The sequence below is a fragment of the Eptesicus fuscus genome, chromosome 15 (assembly GCF_027574615.1).
Source record: "Eptesicus fuscus isolate TK198812 chromosome 15, DD_ASM_mEF_20220401, whole genome shotgun sequence".
NCBI lineage: Eukaryota > Metazoa > Chordata > Mammalia > Chiroptera > Vespertilionidae > Eptesicus > Eptesicus fuscus.
The window spans coordinates 39,429,441-39,451,916 of record NC_072487.1 but is presented as its reverse complement, the minus strand read 5'-3'; the positions used below and the strand labels follow the sequence as shown (position 1 = coordinate 39,451,916).

Sequence of the window (22,476 nt, the reverse complement as noted above, 5' to 3'; positions counted from 1 at the left end):
AATATTTGGGTGATTTCTTAATCTTATTTTAAAGCTGGGCTTCTTGGCGTCCATGCTAAATCTTTGACATTGGCAGAAAGTACTTACCAAAAAACACACAACAAATCTATAATAATAAAGCATAATATGCTAATTCGACCAGATGACCTTCCAGACAAAGCCTTGGTGGCGGGGGCCAAGGCAGAGGCGGCCTCCGAGATAGCGGGGGCCGAGCCCCTTGCACAAATTTCGTGCATGGGGCCTCTAGTAAACAAACAAACAAACAAACAAATAAATAAATAAGATTTACTGAAGTAAAAAGTTGCTATAGGAATCTCTGGGTTCAGCCATTTGAAATGTGGCTAATATCAGTTCCTGTTTTGCAAGCTTCTAGGACAGATCACATGCCTTGGCATCTCTTCACCATCCAACCGTCGATGATGTGAGGGGGCCCTTTTCTGGGATGGCTGTTCCAGGAGTTTTTAATTTGAGGTGAAATATTGTATTTGGGTGTCCCCAAAAATGTATACACACTTTGAATAATTATAAAGGCAGTGTTTATTAAAATACGTTTCATTTTCAAAATGTAAAAGTGTGTTACATTTTTGGGGATACCCAGTATATACCCATGTATATGGTTCTAAAAATATAAATAGGATCATACTATGCATTTTATTTCATAACTTTTGTTGACTTAATATTTTCAAAAAAGAATGACTCCAAAGTCTTTTTTTGTCTTCCTTACTTTAGTAAAGTAATATATAGTCATGATAAGAAATTCAAGCAGTGAAAAATGTAATAAATTGAAATGTAAGTCTTTGAGTGTTACCCTTTCCATCTTGTTTATAGAAATAATCACCATTAAAAGTTGATTGAATTGGCAAAATGTTGATAATTTTTGAAGAAGAATGATGGGTATATTGGGATCCATTATATTATTTTGCCTTCTTTCATATAGGTTTGAAATTTTCTACTATAAAAAGTTAAAAATTTCTTGAAGACTACTTATTTAAAAAAAAAAATGACTGAAAGCCTTTAGCTATCTTTTTAAACCAGAGAAAGTTTGAAGATACTATGTTTATTTAAAGTCCAAGCTTCTGCTTGTCTTGGACTTCGCCAGCCTGAGTCAAAAAGAGAGAGGGGGTAGACCAGGTAACAAATGTCTGTGGTGACATTTCCAGTTGTGTCCGGAAATAGAATGGCTGGTCGGCCAAGATAGGTTGCTTTGTAACATTTTTGTATTGTTTGTCATCTGAAATAGGCTCAAGACAAGGCGTGCCCATGGTGGGGCTGGTGGTGGAAGGAGGTCCCAATGTCATCCTCTCGGTGTGGGAGACTGTGAAAGACAAACACCCAGTGGTGGTGTGTGAGGGCACTGGCAGGGCGGCCGACCTCCTGGCCTTCACCCACAAACACTTGGCAGATGAAGGGTAAGTGGTTGGCTCTCACTTCAGAAACTGCCGTGACTGTCCCTTCATTTTAGTTCTTTAAGCTCTGTTTTCATGTGGGCCGGATATCCTTGGGCAAGGGGCTCGGCCTCTCGTTGTCCCGGTGGCTGCCTCTGCCTTGGCCCCCGCCGCCAAGGCTTTGTCTGGAAGGTCATCCAGTCTAATTAGCATATTATGCTTTTATTATTATAGATTCGTTGGTGGTTTTTTTTGGCATAGGTGGAGACTGGAATTCATTTTTCAGTGGTTTTTGTATTTATCAACTAAAATGCTCACCAGTGATGCAAGTTGCTGTTTCCCCGAACTGAAGAATGGCCTGCCTCTGAGGTACGCTTGAGGCGTGTCTGAGCTCCTGGGAAAAGCATTGCAGGGAGAGTGAGGGAGGAGATGCTTCTGCAAATGGCCATTAAGGCTGAAAAATTCTGCAGTGAGTGAGGAAACCATTGTGACAAGATCACCTTCAAAGAAAATAGCAGGAATTGGAGAAATTAACATTCTGACGTTTATATAACGTATTTTGTGTTCATTTTAGTTTTTAATTCTTTCCCCCTATTTATTTATTTATTTATTTATTATTTTTAAAATATATTTTTATTGATTTCATAGAGGAAGGGAAAAGGAGAGAGAGATAGAAACATCAGTGATGAGAAAGAATCATTGATCGGCTGCTTCCTGTATGCCCCACACTGGAGATTGAGCCATAACTCAAGCATGTGCCCCTGACTGGGAATTGAACTGTAATCTGGTTTATAGGTTGACACTCAACCACTGAGCCACGCCGGCCTGGCTCTTTCCCCACTTTTAAATAAGGTGATTTTTGTCTAGCCATCCCTATATCCACTATGGTTCTTCCCATTTCAAAAGCATTCCCGTTTTAAAGTGCTAATGAACTAAAATATTGATCCTGCTAATTTACTTAATAAACACTCATGCTTATGCTGTAACTGCTTTCTGACGATTATTTCCTTACCGGTTTTCTCCTTTTCAGCCCTCGGCTCTCTGCTTTCACCCTCCACCCTCTTCCTTATCCTTTCACGCCTTTCCCTTTCCCTCTATGAGTGGCTCTTGTACTTTTTGGGGTTTCAGATCCTTTTGAGAATTCTATGTCCATAACTTCGGAAGATTGATAGCCTCCTGGAAATCTACCAGCTCGAGAACCTTGCCCAAGTTTAGTCTTTCCAGGATCATGGCCGATCAGTCTATTCTCACTTTCAAATTCAGATTTCTGGTGCCCCTGCCTCTCTTTGCTTCCTGCTCATTTTCTTCCTGGGCAGAACTGTGCATAGAAACCTCTCAGTCAGGTCGGGCAGACGGCTGGTTTTCTTGTACTGATGTTGCTGACTGTTCCCTTCTCTGTATTGTGTCAAGTCCCAGCCATTTCTCTCTCTCCCAGGACCCTCCGTCCTCAGGTGAAGGAGGAGATCACCTGCATGATTCAGAACACTTTCAACTTCAGTCTTAAACAGACCAAGCACCTTTTTCAAATTCTAATGGAGTGCATGGTACACAGGGATTCTGTGAGTATGATGAAGTGATGACTCAATCGACTTAAAAAATGCTAATTTTTAACAATTGTACTGTTTATTTTTATAATTTTTTAAAGTATGAAGTTTTTTCACTTTTAACTTTGTATGTAACTCTACAGAACTTGACCCTTAGTTGAGTAACCTGGCTTCTTAACCCCGCACCCCCTTTCTCAAATTTCCAAGGAATTTAGGAAAAAGCACTTAGCACAGCAATAGTACATAAAAGTGATCAATGTAGAGGAAATTACACATACGTCTTTTCAGTGGTTAAAGGAACAGCTTCCTGTCTTAAGTGATCTCCAGTGTGCTGGGCCAGAGGACTTCATCAGGCATCCTGAGTAAATCCTGCGGGAAATCTAAGGACCCCACTGGCAATGGGAAATGTGACCGGATACTTTGGGATAGAAAACGGAGTCTATACGCTATGAGCTGCAAACATAATGTGGAGTCAGGAAAATATTTTAGTGTTTTAGGGTACTTTGATGAAAATTGTTATCAATGATTGAATAATATGAAGATGATAATTACGGTAAATATGCAGATATATTATGGTTTACAGTGATCTTTCCAGAATTTGAAGGCTGGGCTCAATTATACAAGATTTTGATCATCTTTAAGCATCTGGCCTTAAAAAAACCAATTGAGCAAGTTCTGGCTAGACAAAGCGTGGCTAAACATAAGTGAAAAAGCCTTGGGGTCTTAGTTGACCTAATAACAGCAAAAGTAACACCATGACTATAATTAGCAGTGTGCTTTCAGATATGTATTTCACCCCAAATAGCCCCATGAGTGAGTTCACTATGGCGGTGATTGTTTATCTCAGTTTCAGAGAAGACGGAGCTGAAGCCTACAGAAATTAAGTGATTTACCCCAAGTATGAAGTTATGAAATAGTAGAGTTGAAACTTGAGCTCAGAGTTGAAATTTTATACACTTTTTAAGAAAAGGACATGCTAAAGAGATCACCCTTATATTTGCCTCTTCCTGTCATCAAGGAAAATTACCAGTGAGTGGTGATGTAATACCAAGAGGGAACTAGAGGAGGCAACTAAGGATTTGCACATTACAGGAACTAGGTTCTCAGGTCCTTTGTAATTGAAGTTGGACTTTACTCATGTACACAGAGGGGCTGTAAGGTGGAGGGAACCAGTGTCTGAATTGTAGAAGCATAGTTTTTCTGTCTTCATGAGACCTTGGAGGTTAAGGTGCCTCTCATTATGTGGGTGAGGAACCTCAGATTCAGGGTCATAAGATGTTGACCCAAGTTTGACTAGTTAGTGGCATATGTAGGCCTAGAACTTGCCAATCTAGGCTCTGTTTTTGTTGAACAGCCCTTTCTACTATATAAAATATATTTTCATTTGAAAAGACTGAGATACATTCATTACCATCAGGAGACCTTTTATAGTAATAAATAATGTCCTTATTTGTCTTAAAAACATTAGTCACATGCCGGGATGCATAGGACACTTTGACATTATGATGGCAGCCTGTGCTGTCCACTGTACTTGCTCATTGAGTGCATTGTAATTGACTCACTTATTTTATGACAAATCTTTTAGGATTCACTTGTCATTAAAGAGCAAAAGTCTTAGTTTCTAAGGCAAGGTGAACAGAAGGATCTCACTTGGTATTCCTTTAAAATGAGGAATGATTTCCTTTACTCAAGGAACTGAACTGAGTTTCTTTTCTTTATAGCATGTATACAGTAAATTAATGTAGTAATGTTCTTTTATGTAAGTTTCCTCTAGGATACATGATGTTTTTTTTTAGTTGTTCTTTTCCCCTGTATGTCCACAATTCTCCATTACCCTACATAGAAATTTTCTCTTATATAAGTAAAAAAATATATATATATATATATATATATATATATATATATTATAAACTGAGGGATTAATGAAGATTGTTTTCTTCAATTCATTAGCTCGAGCATGAATTTTGTGGGTACTCTTGAAAGCATTTCTTTGCTAGTTTCCAAAATGTATGGCTATCTGTTTTTCAACTGTTATAGATTATCATATTTGAGGCTGATTCTGAGGAGTTGCAAGACCTTGACCTAGCAATCCTAACAGCTCTGCTAAAAGGTGAGTGTCTGACAGGGTTACATCTGTTTCTCACTTCCTGTTTTCATATTCAATGACACTTTGTGCTTTATATGTTGACATTTTAAATATAATATATGATTGTTCCTTTCTGTTACTCTAGGCACAAATTTATCAGCATCTGAACAATTAAATCTGGCAATGGCTTGGAATAGAATGGACATTGCCAAGAAACATATCCTAATACATGGACAACATTGGAAGGTATAATGAGAATGAAGTTATTTGGAAAAAATATTTTGTGTTGGTTTGTTAGGTAGGGGTGAAAGAGGAAATTGGAGGGGAGATTCATTGACTTCAGAGGGGTGTGGGGGTAGCATCTCTGTAGTTAGGTGCTCAGGGATCGAAAAAACATTTCTTTCATCTACTCTGCCTTCCTGATAATATTGCCCTCCCTCATTGGCTCCTACATCCTAATTGAAGCTGACAAAGTTTGGGGGAACACAGATTAGAAGGATTTTTTTCTTTTTTGAATGGGCAGATTTTTATATTATTACTAAAGGCCCAGTGCACAAAATTCATGCACTGGTAGAGTCCCTAGCGGCTGCCGGCTGCCAGCCGGGTACTCCCTCCTTTCCCCTGGCCACCTGCAAGGGCAAGGGCCTCCCTCCCTTTCCCAGGATGGCCCGCCCCCTGGTCGAACTCCCGGAAGAACTCTGGTTGAGGGGACAATTTGCATACTATGCTTTTATTATATAGGATTTAAAGGTTTAAATTTATTTTATATATTTTTGCATTAAATTGTAATAATTGCTCATAGTAGAAATTAATGAAAACAGAATAGTAAACAGAAGAAAAATTACCTATAGTGGTAATAAAAATTACTATTAACATTTCATTTTTTAAAGTTTACAGTTGTTACCATATGACAGGCAGATTATTTTGGGGTCAAACCAATCATACATATTATTTAAAACATCAAATGGTACCAAAAGTCTGCTAAAAAACACACAGTAGTTCTTTCCCCTGCTAATCCCAAGAGCCAAGTACTTTTTTTTTTGGTCAGAAGTTAGATAACTTTATTTATTTATTTTTTTAATGAATCTTTATTGTTCAGATTACAATTGTTTCTCCTTTTTCCCCACATATCTCCCCACCACCCAGTTCCCACCCCCCTCTGCCCCTACCTCCCCCCCGCTGTCCTTATCCATAGGTGTATGATTTTTGTCCAGTCTCTTCCCATACTCTCCACACAGACACCCCTTTCCCCCTGAGAATTATCAATCCACTCCCATTCTATGCCTCTGATTCTATTAAGTTCACCAGTTTACTCTGTTCCTCAGATTTTTAATTCACTTGACTTTTAGATTCACTTGTTGATAGATATGTATTTGTTGTTCATAATTTTTATCTTTCTTCTTCTTTTTCCTCTTTTTAAAGAATACCTTTCAGCATTTCATATAATACTGGTTTGGTGGTGATGAACTCCTTTAGCTTTTTCTTATCTGTGAAGCTCTTTATCTGCCCTTCAATTCTGAATGATAACTTTGCTGGGTAGAGTAGTCTTGGTTGTAGGTTCCTGCTATTCATCACTTTGAATATTTCTTGCCACTCCCGTCTGGCCTGCATGGTTTCTGTTGAGAAATTAGCTGATAATCGTATGGGAGCTCCCTTGTAGGTAACGAACTGTTTTTCTCTTGCTGCTTGTAAGATTCTCTCTTTGTCTTTTGCCCTTGGCATTTTAATTATGATGTGTCTTGGTGTGGTCCTCTTTGGATTCCTTTTGTTTGGGGTTCTGTGCGCTTCCTGGACTTGTAAGTCTATTTCTTTCATCAGGTGGGGGAAGTTTTCGTTCATTATTTCTTCAAATAGGTTTTCAGCATCTTGCTCTCTCTCTTCTTCTGGTACCCCCATAATTCTGATGTTGATTCGCTTGAAGTTGTCCCAGAGGCTTCTTACACTATCTTCAACTTTCTGAATTCTCTTCTCTTCATGCTTCTCTGGAGGAGTGTCCTTGGCCTCTTTGTATTCCAAATCTTTGAGTTGATTCTTGCAATCCTCTAGTCTGCTTTTGGGTCTCTGTATAATATTTTTTATCTCAGTCAGTGTATGTTTAGTTTCTAGTTGGTCCTTTTTCATATCCTCGATGGTCTCATTGAATTTATCGGCCTTTTCCATGAAATTCTTGAAAAACCTTATAACTGTGGTTTTGAACTCTATGTCCAGTCGCTTGTTCTCCTCCATTTCTTTGGTTTGTGATCTGTTTCCTTGCCTTCTCATATTCTCTGCTTCCCTGAGTTGGTAGGGTAGCTTTGTGTACTAGGTGTCCTATTGGTTCAATGGGTCAGCCTCCCAGTTACCTGAGGTGGAAACTCTTGGTGTACCCTTGTGTACTGTGTGTCCCCCAGCAGGAGCTATAGCAAGAACTAGTTTTCTCCTCCTTTGCTTGGGCGGTTTTGGAGCAGTCTGACTGGAGCTGCAGTTAATTTGGTTGAGCTGCCACAGAACAGGCCATTTATATGCAAAAGCCGCTGTGTGGAGCCTGGGCGGGTTTGTAGAATGTGCGGGGCGGGGTCTCAGGGCGGGGCGGGGTCTCAGGGCGTCACTAGGCTGGGGCGTGGCCAACGGCGATGGCTGGCGTCAGCCGTCTCTGCCTTTCCCGTTTCCAAGTCCCTGCGCCCCGTGCTCCAGCGCAGTAAACAATGATTGCTGGGCGCACCACCGCAAAAAAGTCACTCTCACTTTCCGACCCGATTGCCGAGAATCCAGCTTCTCCCCGTAGGTGTCTGGGTCCCCCGCGTGTCCCCAGAAACTGGATTTCACAGTGATCTGGAGCTTGTCTCCCTGCGGGTTGAAGAAAAACCGCGCACCCAGTCGCCCGCTGCCAGCCTGATTCGCGCGCCTCCGTACCTCAGCTCCCCAGCGTTTGTGCTCCTTTCTCTTCCTAGTTGTAAATCTTCCACTCAGCCAGCTTTCCCGTGGTTCTGGGTGGTAGACGCTCTGTCCCTTAGTTGTACTCTCGAAATTGTTGTGTGAGGCAGCAGATTAGCTGCTTAACTATGCCGCCATCTTGGTTCCTCCAGAAGTTAGATCAGAGCCAAGTACTTTTAACATTTTTTACTGTTCTGATACTTATAAACCTCCATATCTATAATAATAAAAGGGTAATATGCTAATTAGACCAGGCATCTTCCGAATGTCATTCCAGATGTCCTTCCTGATGAAGCCGGGGCCGGAGGGAAACCGGCCAGGTCCTGGGTGCCTGATAGCGGCCAGAGGAGGGAAGCCCAGGACCCGGGTGCAGGAGGGAAGCCGGTGCCGGCCAGGGGAAGGAAGGCCTACTCTTGCATGAATTTTCGTGCATCGGGTCTCTAGTTTCTAAATAATAATGTTGGCGAAATGGCATCAGGTGTTAGACTGGTTGAGTCAGATCGGACCTTGGCTCAGCAACCTTGGTACTTGAGTTCTGGCTAAGAAAGAATTCAGTCAAGACTCAAACTTTAAGAGAAAATTTATTTAGAAAGTCACAGAGGTAGATGTGAGTTGTAGACGAAATGGGCTCAGGAAACAAACTACAGCGACAAAAGAAGGGCCCTTGGAACTTAGTAGAAAAGCAAGGATACATGTACCTGAGGGAAGAAAAGGGGGGAAAGATTTGAGTGTGCTGGGGAAATAAGGGAGTGGGAAAAGGCGTAGGCATGCTCAAGAGAGAGCTGAGCTGGGTTCTCTGTTCTAAGGACTTTTAAGGGTAGGCATTTTAGGGGAGTTCCCAGGGGAGGATCTCAGTAGAATATTCATCAGCTTTCCAGGTGTGTCCCTTCAGGGTTGTGGTCTCCACTGATTGGTCAGCGCCAGGGAAGGGAGTCATTAGTCATCACAACTGGTCCTGAGATAAGCCATGGTATTACTCCACCTGGTCTTGCTGCTTTTCTGGGCCTGGAGCTGAAATACAACTGAAGCCTAGATGTTATCTCTAGTTTGACCAAAATTCGGTCTCTGTGGTCGGTAAACCTAAGGCTTTGTTCCTAAGATTATTTGATGTGGGTCAGAACTTCATTGTTCTGAGGTCTTTTTTTTTTTTTAACCCTCACACAATATGTTCTTACTGATTTCTTTTGGAGAGAGAGGAAGGGGGTCGGGGGAGAGAAATATTGATGTGAGAGAGAAACATTAATCAGTTGCCTCTCATACATGCCCCAACCAGGGATTGAAACCACAACCTAGGTATGTGCTATGAACGGTTATCGAACCCGAAACCTCTTGGTATATGGGATGGTGCTCCAGCCAACTGAGCCACCCGACCAGGGCTGTCCTGAGGTCTTAATGCTTAAGGGAGTGGTCATGCAAGAGCTTGTATGGTGGTCAGATGAGGCTATGCTCTGGCCCCCTTGTTCCTCTTCTAAGGGGGTGGACCACCTGACTAGCGACATGCAAGGAGAAGAAAGGTCAGGGGAGGGTCCGAACCCCATATTACCAGTGAAATGGAAAGGGGAGAAAAGGTTACCTGGGGGATGAGATCCCACCCTATAACAGTCTGTTGCTAGGCACCTGGGACTTTCCTCCCTGGTGACCTTCCATACTTGGTCCACTGTCCTTGCTCTGCTCATGCCTAACTGCCTACTACAGTGAGTCATATTGCTGTCTTCTGATTCATCAGTTTTAGAGACAGCTCAGCACTTCTGCCTGTGGTCCTCATTGCTGCTGTCTGGACTCGTTGCCTGCGGTTCCTGGTGCTGGACTGTCATCCTTTATTGTCTTGGGAATCCCTCTTTGTCAAGCACCTGTTTTCTGTATTTCTTATCTTCCTCTTTCTTAATTTACTCCTTTATGTTGGTGATGTGCATCATTCACCAAACTCAGTAACTTCCTGAGAAAGGGAGTATAGAAGATTTTGAGGACTGACATGTTTTAATATATTTTAATTCTAGATTGGAAGTAACTCTCCTAGGGAATTTTGAATGTGTTGCTTCTAATACTCAGCATTGCTGTTGAGAAGTAAAAATCTTTCTATTTTCTGATCCTTTGTGACCATTTTTCCCTCCTCTGGAAGTTTAAAAAAAAATCTTCCGTTTTTCCAGTGTTCTGAGATTTCACAAATATATGTGTTATTTTGAGTCTTTAGGTCCATTATGCTGACCATGTGCTTTCAATTTGGCAATCATGTGTTTCTATTCTGGGGAATTTCCTCCCCTGTTTTCTCTGTTCTCTTTCTGGAATTCCTATTAATTAAATGTTGGACCATGGCTTCTCTAATCTTATTTCTCTTATCTAATGTGCATTTTCTTTGGTATGTTTCTTCAGCTTTAATTTTCATGCCTTGCAGGTAGCTTTTTTTGTTCGTTTCTGGTAGCAGGCCATTAACTTCTAAGAGCAAATTGTTCCTTGTCTTTTTTTTTTTTTTTTTTTTTAAATGGCACCCTGAATACAACTATCTTCTTTTATTTCTGAGGATATTAATGATGGTTCTTTAGAAGTTTTCTTCTTCCTCATTGCCTGATTCCTCTTAGTTGATGTTTTGTGGTCTGTTTGTTCTGGACTTTTTACTTAAGAGTGGAAGACAGAAAGCTCTTGAGAAATTCTAAGCCTTTAGGTTTAAGCTTCACAGCGGGGTGATCTGGCTGCCATTTGTTGGTGGACCTGAGCAGTCAGCACATTCATATCTTTTCTCTTGTATTAGTCACAATAACAGAAAAGAATCCTGCAATCCCCTGCCTCCAAGGTAAAGCCTTGTTGCTAGTGTTATGGAAGTCAAGTGGAGGAAGAGGACTGGGAAGGTCCCAACATGAGAAATTCAGCATCGGTGTGTTTGTTTCAGCCTAGTGCTGCCAGAATTCTGTGGCATAGGCTTGTTTGGTTGTGGACTTTTTTGTTTCAATTTCTGGGGACTTCCACTTTCTGGCTTTCTGGAGACTGCTAAGTCAATTACCACTTGACTATCTGCTTTCCAACTTTCAGAATGTTGCACTCTCGACTTATATTAGTGGATTCATTTCTTTAAAAAAATTCCTTTATTGTAGTTTTAATGAAGTTTAGGTAGGATGTGTTTAAATTGCCATTTATACTTTTGGGTATCATTTATACCCAAAAGGCAGGTGCAGTTTAAATGGAAACGTGCCAAGTTACAAAAAAATAAAAAAAGTCCCACAGAGTGGATTTTTATTAGAACTGCATGAAACCTATACTTTTATTTGGGAAGTATTGAGATCTTTGTAATAGTCAGTTTTCCCATCCAAGAGCAAATTTACTCAAGATGTCCTTTATGTCTTCAGGTTCACTTTTCATTACAGTATTTCTTCATTTGGGTGCTGAAATAAGATTGTATTTTGTATTTACTCTGTTGGTGTAGTTTTGAGCTCAGATACATGTAATCTTTTAGTTATTTCTACTTTCTTAATTGTCTGTATATCTTTTATTTATTCCTACCCTCTGAAGCCTGGCTCACTGGAGCAAGCAATGCTAGATGCTTTAGTGATGGATCGGGTGGATTTTGTGAGGCTCTTAATAGAATACGGAGTGAACCTCCATCGCTTTCTCACCATCCCTCGACTGGAGGAGCTCTATAACACAGTGAGTATTGGAACATTTCATCAGTCTCCTCCTTTAAAATTTACCTTAAGATTTAGCTTGAATGTTCAAGTCTTCTTGAACGTTCATGTGTAAATATAGCTTATAGAGAGACAGACTTTTCAACCAAAGAACTAGTCTTACCGATTCCATTTGATCCTAGGGATATTTTTGTATTTCCCATCATTAACTACACAGAATAGAGATGTAATCTAACTCAAGAAAATATTGTAGTAAGACCATAATTAATGCCACAGATGTGAATAAGAATAAATTAGTTTAATTGGATTACTCAAAGCATTTTAAGGCCACTGTTAAAATTCTGTTCCTGTAACTTTTCTATGCACCCCTTATTGTAACGAAACTGGCTGACTCATTGTAAAAACACCAATTGCTTGAGTCATGCACCTTTCTTGAAATGTCCTTCCTTGTCCTTTGAATCTTAGCCTTTCTTTAAAGCCCTATTCAAGCCCTGTCTTTTTGACCTGTCCCTATAGAACACATTATTTTCAACTCTTGAGCACACCCATATTCATATTGTTGGTTATTTTTCTGTGTAAGTACTCATTCTTTTCTTTTTTAAAAACAACAACAACATTTTTATTGATATCAGAGAGGAAGGGAGAGGAAGAGAGAGAGAATCATTGATCGGTTGCCTCCTGCACATACCCTACTGGGTGTCGAGCCCGCAACTTGGGCCTGTGCCCTTGACCGGAATTGAACCCGGGATCCTTCAGTCGGCAGGCTGACGCTCTAGCCACTGAGCAAACTGGCTAGGGCAGTACTCATTCTTTTCTATTCGACTGTAAAAACTCTGCAGAGAAAGTACCGTATTTTCTGGCGTATAAGACGACTTTTTAACCCAGGAAAATCTTCTCAAAAGTCGGGGCTCGTCTTATACGCCGGGTGTCATCTTATAGGGCTGGTATATCCCAAACTCTATATTTTAACTGGAAAAGTTGGGGGTCGTCTTATACGCCCAGTCGTCTTATACGCCGGAAAATACGGTACTTATATTCTTCATTGACTCTCTCAGAAGCTTGTTTGAACATAGTAAGTGTTCAATAAATATTTGTTGGTAGAAAGGAATTATGTGATGGGATTTGTGATTGTGTGGTTTATATATGTTAAAGGGTAGTTACAAATTAGTTAAAATTAATTTCTGACTTGTCACAAAAGTAAGTCCTTACTACCTACCTATACACATACATCTTGTTTTTAAAAGTATTTCAATCTAATTACATCTTCTCTTGGGAAACATCTTCCTTAGAATTAATGTGGCTTAAGCTGCATTCCTAAAGATGTTAAAGAAAATTTTCAGTATTCTGGAGTATTCATGCATTCTGAAATAAGGTTTCCCCGCCCCCTGGTAATTAAAAGGCAATTAAAATTCTTCCTTTTGTTCTTTATTACAGAAACAAGGACCTACTAATATGCTCTTGCATCATCTTGTCCGAGATGTAAAACAGGTAACCTAGTTACGAAGTTGTGCACATTTCTTTAAGCATTGCCTTAGGTTTTGATGGAGGTTCCACCAGATATTGCTCTGTAAAATGTAGATTTGGATCTTCTAGTGAATCACCTACCCCTACCCTCTTTGCTAGTGACTGAACAATTTCATCACCAAAGCATACTTTTATAAATTTACTCTGTGTTTTAAAAGATTTGACCCACCAAGTAGCCGAAACCGGTTTGGCTCAGTGGATAGAGCGTCGGCCTGCGGACTCAAGGGTCCCAGGTTCGATTCCGGTCAAGGGCATGTACCTTGGTTGCGGGCACATCCCCAGTAGGGGGTGTGCAAGAGGCAGCTGATTGATGTTTCTCTCTCATCGATGTTTCTAACTCTCTATCCCTCTCCCTTCCTCTCTGTAAAAAATCAATAAAATATATTTTTTAAAAAAATAAAAATAATAAAATAAAAGATTTGATCCACCAAGTAAGTATCATAAGCTAATAATTATTTTCTCATAAAATATCAATCAGAGACACAAAAACTTCTAATCAGAACTAGAGCTCAGTGTGGTACAGCAGTATTGACAAAGATGATGATAATATCTGTTAAAGATACACTTCTTGGACATGTGATTTCCATTGTTTTTGTTATTATTGTTTTGACTATTAATGATACCTTGGTTGATAGCTTGGAGGCCCTCACTTCTTTTTTTAGTCTAAGCATTGTTCTAGGGGTCTAGGATGAACCCCATTGCTCTGTACCCTTCCTCATAATTTGCTGATTGTATTTTTAAAAAATATATAGTTTATTGATTTTTTTACAGAGAGGAAGGGAGAGGGATAGAGAGTTAGAAACATCGATGAGAGGGAAACATCGATCAGCTGTCTCCTGCACACTCCCTACTGGAGATGTGCCCAAAACCAAGGTACATACCCTTGACTGGAATCGAACCTGGGACCCTTCCGTCTGCAGGCTGATGCTCTATCCACTGAGCCAAACCAGTTAGGGCTGCTGATTGTATTTTTATTGAACTTTGAGTGAAGTCAGATTTAAAATAGTCTGTCCCATTACTTACCAAAACTTCTCAACTTTAACAGATGTTTACGCCTTAATTATTTCTCTTTTAATTACTAGGAACTTTTATTCACATGTGCAGAACACTGGGAGTGCCTTTTATTTGTCACCATGATTAATATCCATCCATGATGAGTTTGAAAGTTCTTTCCACATTTTTCTGAGGTCTAATACCTTGAGGGAGAGAGTATGGGCTTTCTGGTTATATTGACGTGGTGGGAGAGCCAGAGGGAAGCATGCAGAAGAAGACATTTAGCTGTCAAATTAGTAGCAAGCAAAAGTGTCTGGGCCGATGTAAATGCAGTTTGCATTGATTTGTGATAGATCAAAATGCTTTTCCTTGGATTATTTACTTAAACTCGGATTCTATCACAGTAAACTAAAGAAAAAGGAGTGGAACAGGTTAAATTGGCTCTAACCTAGCAGCAAATAAGAGCATAATTTTTATCGTTTCTTGAAAAACATAAATTATGAATGTGAATAAGGGAAATTAAATCATTCACACATTTACATAAATATATATACATCACCTTATTTCTTGTTCAATGCCTCATGAACGTTATTTACAGAGAGCTTGTTCAGTGCGCTGTGTGCCTTTAAAAATATCCTGTGAATTACCCTTCAGAAATAACATTTTTGAAGAGGTAGTACGGTGGGCTTTTAGGGGCTGAACTAAGTTTCATTTAGACTAAGATCCAGGTACTTAGAAATCTGTTGCTAGGCTCTCCTACCAACCATAACATTTGTCTTGGCACAGCCTCATATTTGGACATCTCATTTGGTTCTGCCATTTCATGTTTCTTATTTCTATGTGTTCTACTTCCTTCCGTATTCTTGTTTTGCGTATGATGATGCCAACACAATGCAAAGTGTTATAGCCATTTTCATAAAGAGAGAGGCTGAAGATTTAACCTATTGTTAATTTTTGATCACATACATTCAATATATCTCCCAGTAATATTACTTCTGTTGTAGTCATTATGTAATTTCCAGTTAAAAACAACTTTTAATACTATACTTAAATGTATTTTATTCTAAAGTATGTGCGTGCATGAGAGAGAGAAAAAGAGAGTGAAGGAGCACATATAAGCAGACATTCACTGCCTACAAAACTAAAACCATATTAAAGCTAAGTTCCCTTTCCCATCTCAACAAGGAGTTTGTATCAGTAGCTGGTCATATTAATTGATGAGTTTGTAAAGATGATTGACAAGTATGGCTCTATCTCTTTGCAGTTGATTTGGTTATGCTCTAATGGCATGAAAAAGTAGAGAAAGAGAACTGAAAGTTATAACTGATTACATGTTTTTGTTTCAGCATACCCTTCTTTCAGGCTACAGAATAACACTGATTGACATTGGATTGGTAATAGAGTACCTCATTGGTGGAGCGTATCGCAGCAGCTACACTAGAAAAAATTTCAGAGCCCTCTACAATCTCTACAGAAAACACAAGGTAGCACAATTGAAAAGACCCTAAAATTAAGGATAGCTCATGAAAGTGGCTTGGGAAGTTCAGATGGGAAGAGCTGCTAAAATGGGCATTCTGTGCGTCAACATTTTTTGAGTATTTGCTGTATGTGAGGTACTGTGCTGGTATGTTGGCCTGGGATGGACATACGATTAGGAGTTTAGAAACTCATAGAGGGAAAAGATTTATGGATAACTGGCCATGATACAGCACAGATTATAATATGTGCTATACTGACATAGAAGTAATGTGATGAAAAAGATTAGGGGGAGGGATGACCAGTTCTTTCCTTTCTGTTTCTTTTGAAAATCCAGAAGTCTAAAACTTAATAGAATTTGATTTATAAACTCACAGTAGTCCATAGTCTGGAGGTGACAAACTTGGGACCAATGTGGGGATTATACTGAAAGATGCATGCAGAATGTACTTAAAAATACTTACTTTATTTTTCATCATAGTTTTAAAAGTCTAGGAATGTGAAATCAGACTGGCTAACAGAGAAAACATTGCTTGTTTCTTAAAACTGCCTTTACAGAGCAGTAAACTGAAGAGACTTAATTTTTATTAGAGGATAATTGAAATGTTAGGAAAAGGGCATTTTTGAGAAGAACAGAGACAGTGAAAGGCACAATGATGTGGATGTCAGGGGATGTTTTTGTAGTGGTAAGGAGACCTTTGTCATTGGGGAAGTGCCAGGAGGTGGTGAGGGATGAGACTGGAAAGGTGAGTTGGGACTAAGGTCACGTGAATATCAAGCTGCCCAAGGTTTCTTTTGACCTTTATTCATAAAGAATTAGGTGACATGAAAGCCCAACTTGGCTTTAGGAAGTGAAATAACAAAACTAAAAGAAACCCAATGTGCACAGAGAAAGTGTTCTTTATTGAAATTTTAAAAGCATAGGGATACACTTGAGGGGTCAGCTTCTTCGTTTAAACAAAATACAGTTTGCTGTGTGGCTACCAGTGGCCGGCACCAGGACTGACTGTGGCCTCAGTGCAGTCCCGGGGGGAGCAGGCTAGGCACATGTCCTAGTGCCCTTTCTAGAAATGACCCATTTCTCTGATTATTTTCTAGTGAAGAAGTACTGAGTTTATTGTGTTGCCTCATAAATTAGCTCATGGAGTTACAAATACATGATTTGGAGTCAGAAAGATCTGGAATTGAATCTTTGTTTTGCTCATTAGTAGCTGAGTAATCTTGAGCAAGAAACAACTTCTCTGTGTGCCAGTTTCCTTATCTATAAAAGGGGAATAACAATATTCCTTTTGTAAATTTATCAAAAGGACTAAATAAAGTAATATCTGAAAAAAACGTATTTTAGGTTTTTTTTTTCATAGAGGGTATCGAGTAACTTAATAATAATTCTCATGATTATCATGGATGATACTAAATAATTGTCTATCACAATAATAATAAGTTCAGTATTATCTTTAAAAAGTCTTCACCCCATCACTTTTATGTGTAATTTATATCCATAAAACAAAAACTAAAATAAAATAGTTCAAAGCCTAGGGTTTGTATCATAAATTTTATATTTGTCCCTTTACCAATGCTTCTCTTTGTTTTTCTTTCTCATTGATTAAAGGTTCACGCAATGAGTTATGTTGTTGTGCCTAGTCACTGGAATTCCAGTGGTGATCTTACATAACACGTGGAGAAATTCCATAACTTTCTAACTTAACCTTAACCTTGCAGCTGTTTGTGAGTGGGGACTTTTCCTTATCAGAACTGTGTATCTTTATTGCCTATTCTGAGCGTGTTCCAGGTATGGAACATCCATTGATTTCTAATGGAATTTCCACACTGAGGAGGAATGCAGATCCAGAATAGGGAACAAAAGAGCACGTTTTCTAAGGTGTTAGTGGAAATAACAGTGCCCTTAATAAGAAGGAGATCATGGGAGGCTCTTTTTGGGTCAGTGAGTAATTAATCTGATTAATGATTACTTATTAATCACGGATGAGAGAATGCCATGGATATTTGGTAGGACACATTACTATATGTGTTTTTTATTACTGTCTAGAAATACAGTGTTAATTGTCATCATTATAATCTTCTTTTTCCCTTTTTGTTTTATTTTAAAAATAAAATACTACATGCCAGAGAGTGACCAGCTTTGCTCAGAGCCTTTCCCAGCCCCCTGCTCCCCGGAGATGCGCCTCAGGAAATAGAAAGGAATCTGCAGAAAGCACACTGCATTCCCAGTTCATTAGAACCGCCCAGCCTTACAAACTCAAGGTACTGTTACTTATTTTTAGGTTTTCTTCATTTAAAATTAGAGAAAGGGAGATACAAATAGAGGACCCATTTACAGCTACCATAAACAGATGGTGCAAATGAAAGCATAACAGAACTGCCTTGTAACAATGAGCAAAGGCCTCGGACAGAGCCCTGGGAACTAAGTAATACCCAGGCTTGGCACATCAGCCTGTCTTCCTTGTTCCTACTGCCACCTGGTCCAGAAGGTGACTCAGGAAGGCGGTCCATGGGATGGTATGAAAAATGTAATTGTTAACCCAACACCAAACCCTCAGACCCTTTCCCTGCGGCTAATTGGATATGACCACTTCCTTCTCCTTTACTTCTCTCTTTGATTATTCTTTTGCATCTTAATTTCCGCCCTTTGAGGCTTTCTTAAAGTTAATTTTAGCTTACTGTTACAGTATGAAAATGATAATGTGTGCGCCCACATGCATGTACACAACGTTGTTATCCCCCTCCCTCTTTTTTTGGTTATTCTCCCTCTTGCTATACAACCTCAGTCCCACTTGCCTCTGGGGATGAATGCGTTGCTCAAGAGTTTCCATATAAATAAATGGTTCCTCTATTGGCTGAAAGAGATTTGCTGTCCACAGCTCCTAGAATGAAAATCTTTTAAAATAAAATTACCCTCACTTATCATCAATGAATACAAACTTGCTTTATTTATAGAAATAGAGGAAGCTTGTTATAATTTTTGCTATTACCACCCCCCTCCCATTTAATAAAAAAGAATTATTGAATCTTATTAGTTTCCAGGCACTATGTTGGGTGCTTGATTGAATTTGGATTGCAAGTGGGTTAGGGAAAATATAATGATTGAGAAATGGTCCTCCCCTCCCCAAAGTAATATCCATAGTGCAGTAGGATGGACATTGTTTGAGACACATACACAGTGTTACAGATGAACATGGCAGGTTAGAGAGCAACATTTGAGATGAGCTTTAAAGGATGGGTTTACCAGGTGGAGAATAGTATTTCATCATTACCCATTCCCCTCACTAGAGGAATATAATCAGAATAAAGAAAGAAAACCTAAAACCAATCTATTTGGATGCATGTTGGCAACACTAATGATATATTTCTAAGGGGATATGAATCATTTGTAAGGTGAGATTAGAGGTGTTTTTTTTTTTAGAAAATATATTTTATTGATTTTTTACAGAGAGGGAGAGGGATAGAGAGTTAGAAACATCAATGAGAGAGAAACATTAATCAGCTGCCTCCTGCACACCCCCTACTGGGGATGTGCCCGCAACCAAGGTACATGCCCTTGACCGGAATCAAACCTGGGACTCTTCAGTCCTCAGGCCGACGCTCTAACCACTGAGCCAAACCAGTTCGAGCTAAAGTGTTGTTGTTTTTTTTAATAGTTGCCACTTATCCAGTTTGTTATTTCAACCCATTTCCTTGGGAAATTAAAAGTCATCACATATTCAATGGCTCTGTTCCAAAGGTGTAGTGTTTTAAGTTGTACTAAATGAACTTAGCGTATCTCAGCTTAGGGACCCTAGATACAACAAGCAATAGATTACTTTAGAGGCCAAAGTTTTGGTTTCTGGTTTATAAAGTTCTATTATTTTTTTTAACTGCTCTTGACAATTAATTAATTAAATTACAGTTTACATTCAATATTACTTTGTATTAGTTTCAGGTGTACAGCATAGTGGTCAGACAACCACTTTACAAAGCATTCCTCCCTGATATTTCCAGTACACCTGGCCCCACACATCACAGTATTATTGACTATATTCCCTATGCTGTACTTTACATCTTCTTGAGTGTTTTATACCTACCAATTTGCACCTCTTAATCCCTTCACCTTTTTTTGCCTAGTCCCCCAGCTCTCCCTCCCCTCTGGCAACCATCTTTCTGTTTTCTGTATCTGTGAGCCTGTTTCTGTTGTTTGTTTATATTGTTCTTTAGAATACCATACGATTTCACTTATGTGTGGGATCTAAAGTTCTATTATTATTATTTCCATCTCTAGGATACTTGACTTGTTTCATTAGGTAGAACATCATGTACCTGAGTATTTGGAAACCTTTCCTATTTTATTTCCCAACAGGAAAAGCCTATAGTCCTTCATAAATCAAGGAAGAAGTCAAAAGAACAAAATTTATCTGATGACCCTGAGTCTACTGGCTTTATTTACCCTTACAATGACCTGCTGGTTTGGGCTGTGCTGATGAAAAGGCAGAAGATGGCCATGTTCTTTTGGCAGCACGGAGAGGAGGCCATGGTCAAGGCAGTGATTGCTTATATACTCTACCGAGCCATGGCCCGTGAGGCTAAGGAGAGCAACATGGTGGATGATGCCTCGGAAGAGATGAAAAATTATTCAAAGTAGGAGTTCTCTCTTCACTACATACTAAACATCAACAGTTTTTAGAACGGTTAGACACTTTTATCTCCCTCACCTTAGAACTTGTGAGATGAGTGGACCTGTTGCCCTGGCATTTCGCGCACTAACCTTTAAATAAGGTTTTTAGGTATTTTAAGGAGCTTTGTGGAATAAAGGGAAGAGAGATGGAACTTCAACTCAGGAGCCTTGGGTTCTAATTCTAGGGCAGCTGTCTACTAATTGGGCAAGTCAGTTGAGTAGATTTTGGGACCTTAGTTTCCTCATTGCAAAATGTCCAGTTAATGATTTAGAAAGTCCCTCTCAACTCTCAAACTCTTGGATACTAAGTTAAATTCAAACTTGTGGTTTACTTTAAGTATCTCTCAGGCAGAAAAACAAATAAGTGTATTACATATTAAAGAACCAGAGTGTGATGTTGGAAGATAGAAAAGTTAGAAATGTCTTTTGATATTTTTATTTATTATGAAAGCATTATAGTAGTGAGGAAAAATGGAAGCTGAAGTTAATAGAAACACATTTATAATTTTGATTTAAAAAGTTCCAGAGAATGACAGTGTCTACTTTTCAGCGAAAACAACCTTCCAGAAAATTCCAGAAAAAAATGGCTCTAGGTCTGATTTCTTCCTCAAATCATCTATATATTTTATAAAATCTTTTTTAAAAAGTAGCTCTACAGTTTCCCTTAATTGCTAGCCAGTTTTGAACAGTATTTTCCGTAAAAAATTCTTTAGTAGGTCTTATCAGGGAGCCCTCACCAAGCTCTGTGTTGCCTGTTTCGTGGTGTGAAGTGGCTTCTTCCAGGCATAGCTCAGGCACTCCTGGTGTGGACAGATTCCCTGCCACAGGGAAGTAAGCCCTCCAGTTCTGTTCCTTCAGGAAAGGGACAACAATCCATTTCCTGAGCGGCGATCCCTTTACAATCGCTTCTGCAAACTGAGATCATTAAATTGCTGTCTGCTCTTTCCTGTCGGTCTTTTCTGAGTCTCCGATCTTATCTTTTCGAATGTTTCCGGGCTTCCCGCCTGCATCTGTTTTGGTCACTCACCACTGTGTCCTTCCAGGCAGTTTGGCCAGCTTGCCTTGGACGTGCTGGAAAAGGCATTCAAGCAGAATGAGAGAATGGCCATGAAGCTGCTGACCTACGAACTCAAGAACTGGAGCAATTCTACTTGTTTGAAACTGGCCGTGTCCGGAGGGCTACGGCCCTTTGTTTCGCATACTTGTACCCAAATGCTACTGACGGACATGTGGATGGGGCGCCTGAAAATGAGGAAGATCTCTTGGTTAAAGGTACCTTCACTTGCTTTATAGAGCTTAGTATTAGTTTCGTCTGACGGTCTGTACTCTTGGGTTCATTTTTTCCCTGGTTCCAGAAGAATATCTTCAGAAAACCAATTAATAGCATTGATTCTTGAAGATGAGCTGAGACCTGACAACTACTTTGTCTCCTATGACCACAGTTTCTTTTAAAAAGTGGGATAATCGTACCAGCTCTGTCCCATCACAAAGGCATACTCACGAAGGTGGCTAGAAGACGTTAAAAACATGCAAACACATGCAAAATTACATTAGTAGCAAACTTTGCTGTTGCTGATAATTACAACAGAAATAAATGAGATTTTTTTTTTAGTGAAATTTTGCTCAGCTTAAGAATAGTAACTGATAACAAACTAAATAAAATTAGCAATTTCTGTTATTCTGCTCATTCAATGTGATCTTTCAGGGAATAAATGGCTGTTTTATAAAGTTGCCCTCAAATACACTTGTTCACACCACTATCTCCAAATTCTTCCGTTCCATTACAGTTTGGCCTCATCTCTCATCTTGAATTATCAAGAGTAATGACTTAACTACTAAAGACATTTAACTTTTGACATTAAACCTTAGCCTACAGCTTTAGATTATGGTTAAGCTTAAGAAGTGCATGTGCTGCCCATCGGTATGGCTCAGTGGTTCAGTGTCCCATCTATGAACCAGGAGGTCATGGTTTGATTCCTGGTCATGCCTGGTTTTGGGATTGATCCCCACTAGGGGGCATGCAGGAAGCAGTCGATCAATGATTCTCATTGATGTTTCTATCTCTCTCTCCTCCCTTCCTTTCTGAAATCAATAAAAATATATGCTTTTTAAAAAAGAAATGCATGTGCTTATGAAACTGAAAAAAAAAAGGGATAAAGCATGAGCATTAAGAATGCTGTAAGACTATAATTTATATTTTAATTTTATTCTTCCTACAGATCTTAAAAATACGGTGTGTCCCAAATAGAATGTCTGTTCTTAAAAATATATTTTT

The 22,476-nt window shown here is 39.4% G+C and overlaps 1 protein-coding gene across 1 annotated transcript in view; it reads left to right on the top strand.

Moving 5' to 3' along the window:
- TRPM6 (transient receptor potential cation channel subfamily M member 6) overlaps positions 1 to 22,476 on the top strand; it is a 110,289-nt gene that overhangs the window by 26,840 nt on the left and 60,973 nt on the right. Inside the window, exons 9-18 of the mRNA XM_054726988.1 lie at positions 1,241 to 1,409; positions 2,821 to 2,944; positions 4,967 to 5,039; positions 5,161 to 5,261; positions 11,430 to 11,564; positions 12,977 to 13,030; positions 15,406 to 15,543; positions 17,696 to 17,797; positions 19,887 to 20,164; positions 21,245 to 21,473. Of these exons, the coding sequence (XP_054582963.1) occupies positions 1,241 to 1,409; positions 2,821 to 2,944; positions 4,967 to 5,039; positions 5,161 to 5,261; positions 11,430 to 11,564; positions 12,977 to 13,030; positions 15,406 to 15,543; positions 17,696 to 17,797; positions 19,887 to 20,164; positions 21,245 to 21,473 (1,403 nt within the window). The remainder of the gene's footprint in view (positions 1 to 1,240; positions 1,410 to 2,820; positions 2,945 to 4,966; positions 5,040 to 5,160; positions 5,262 to 11,429; positions 11,565 to 12,976; positions 13,031 to 15,405; positions 15,544 to 17,695; positions 17,798 to 19,886; positions 20,165 to 21,244; positions 21,474 to 22,476) is intronic.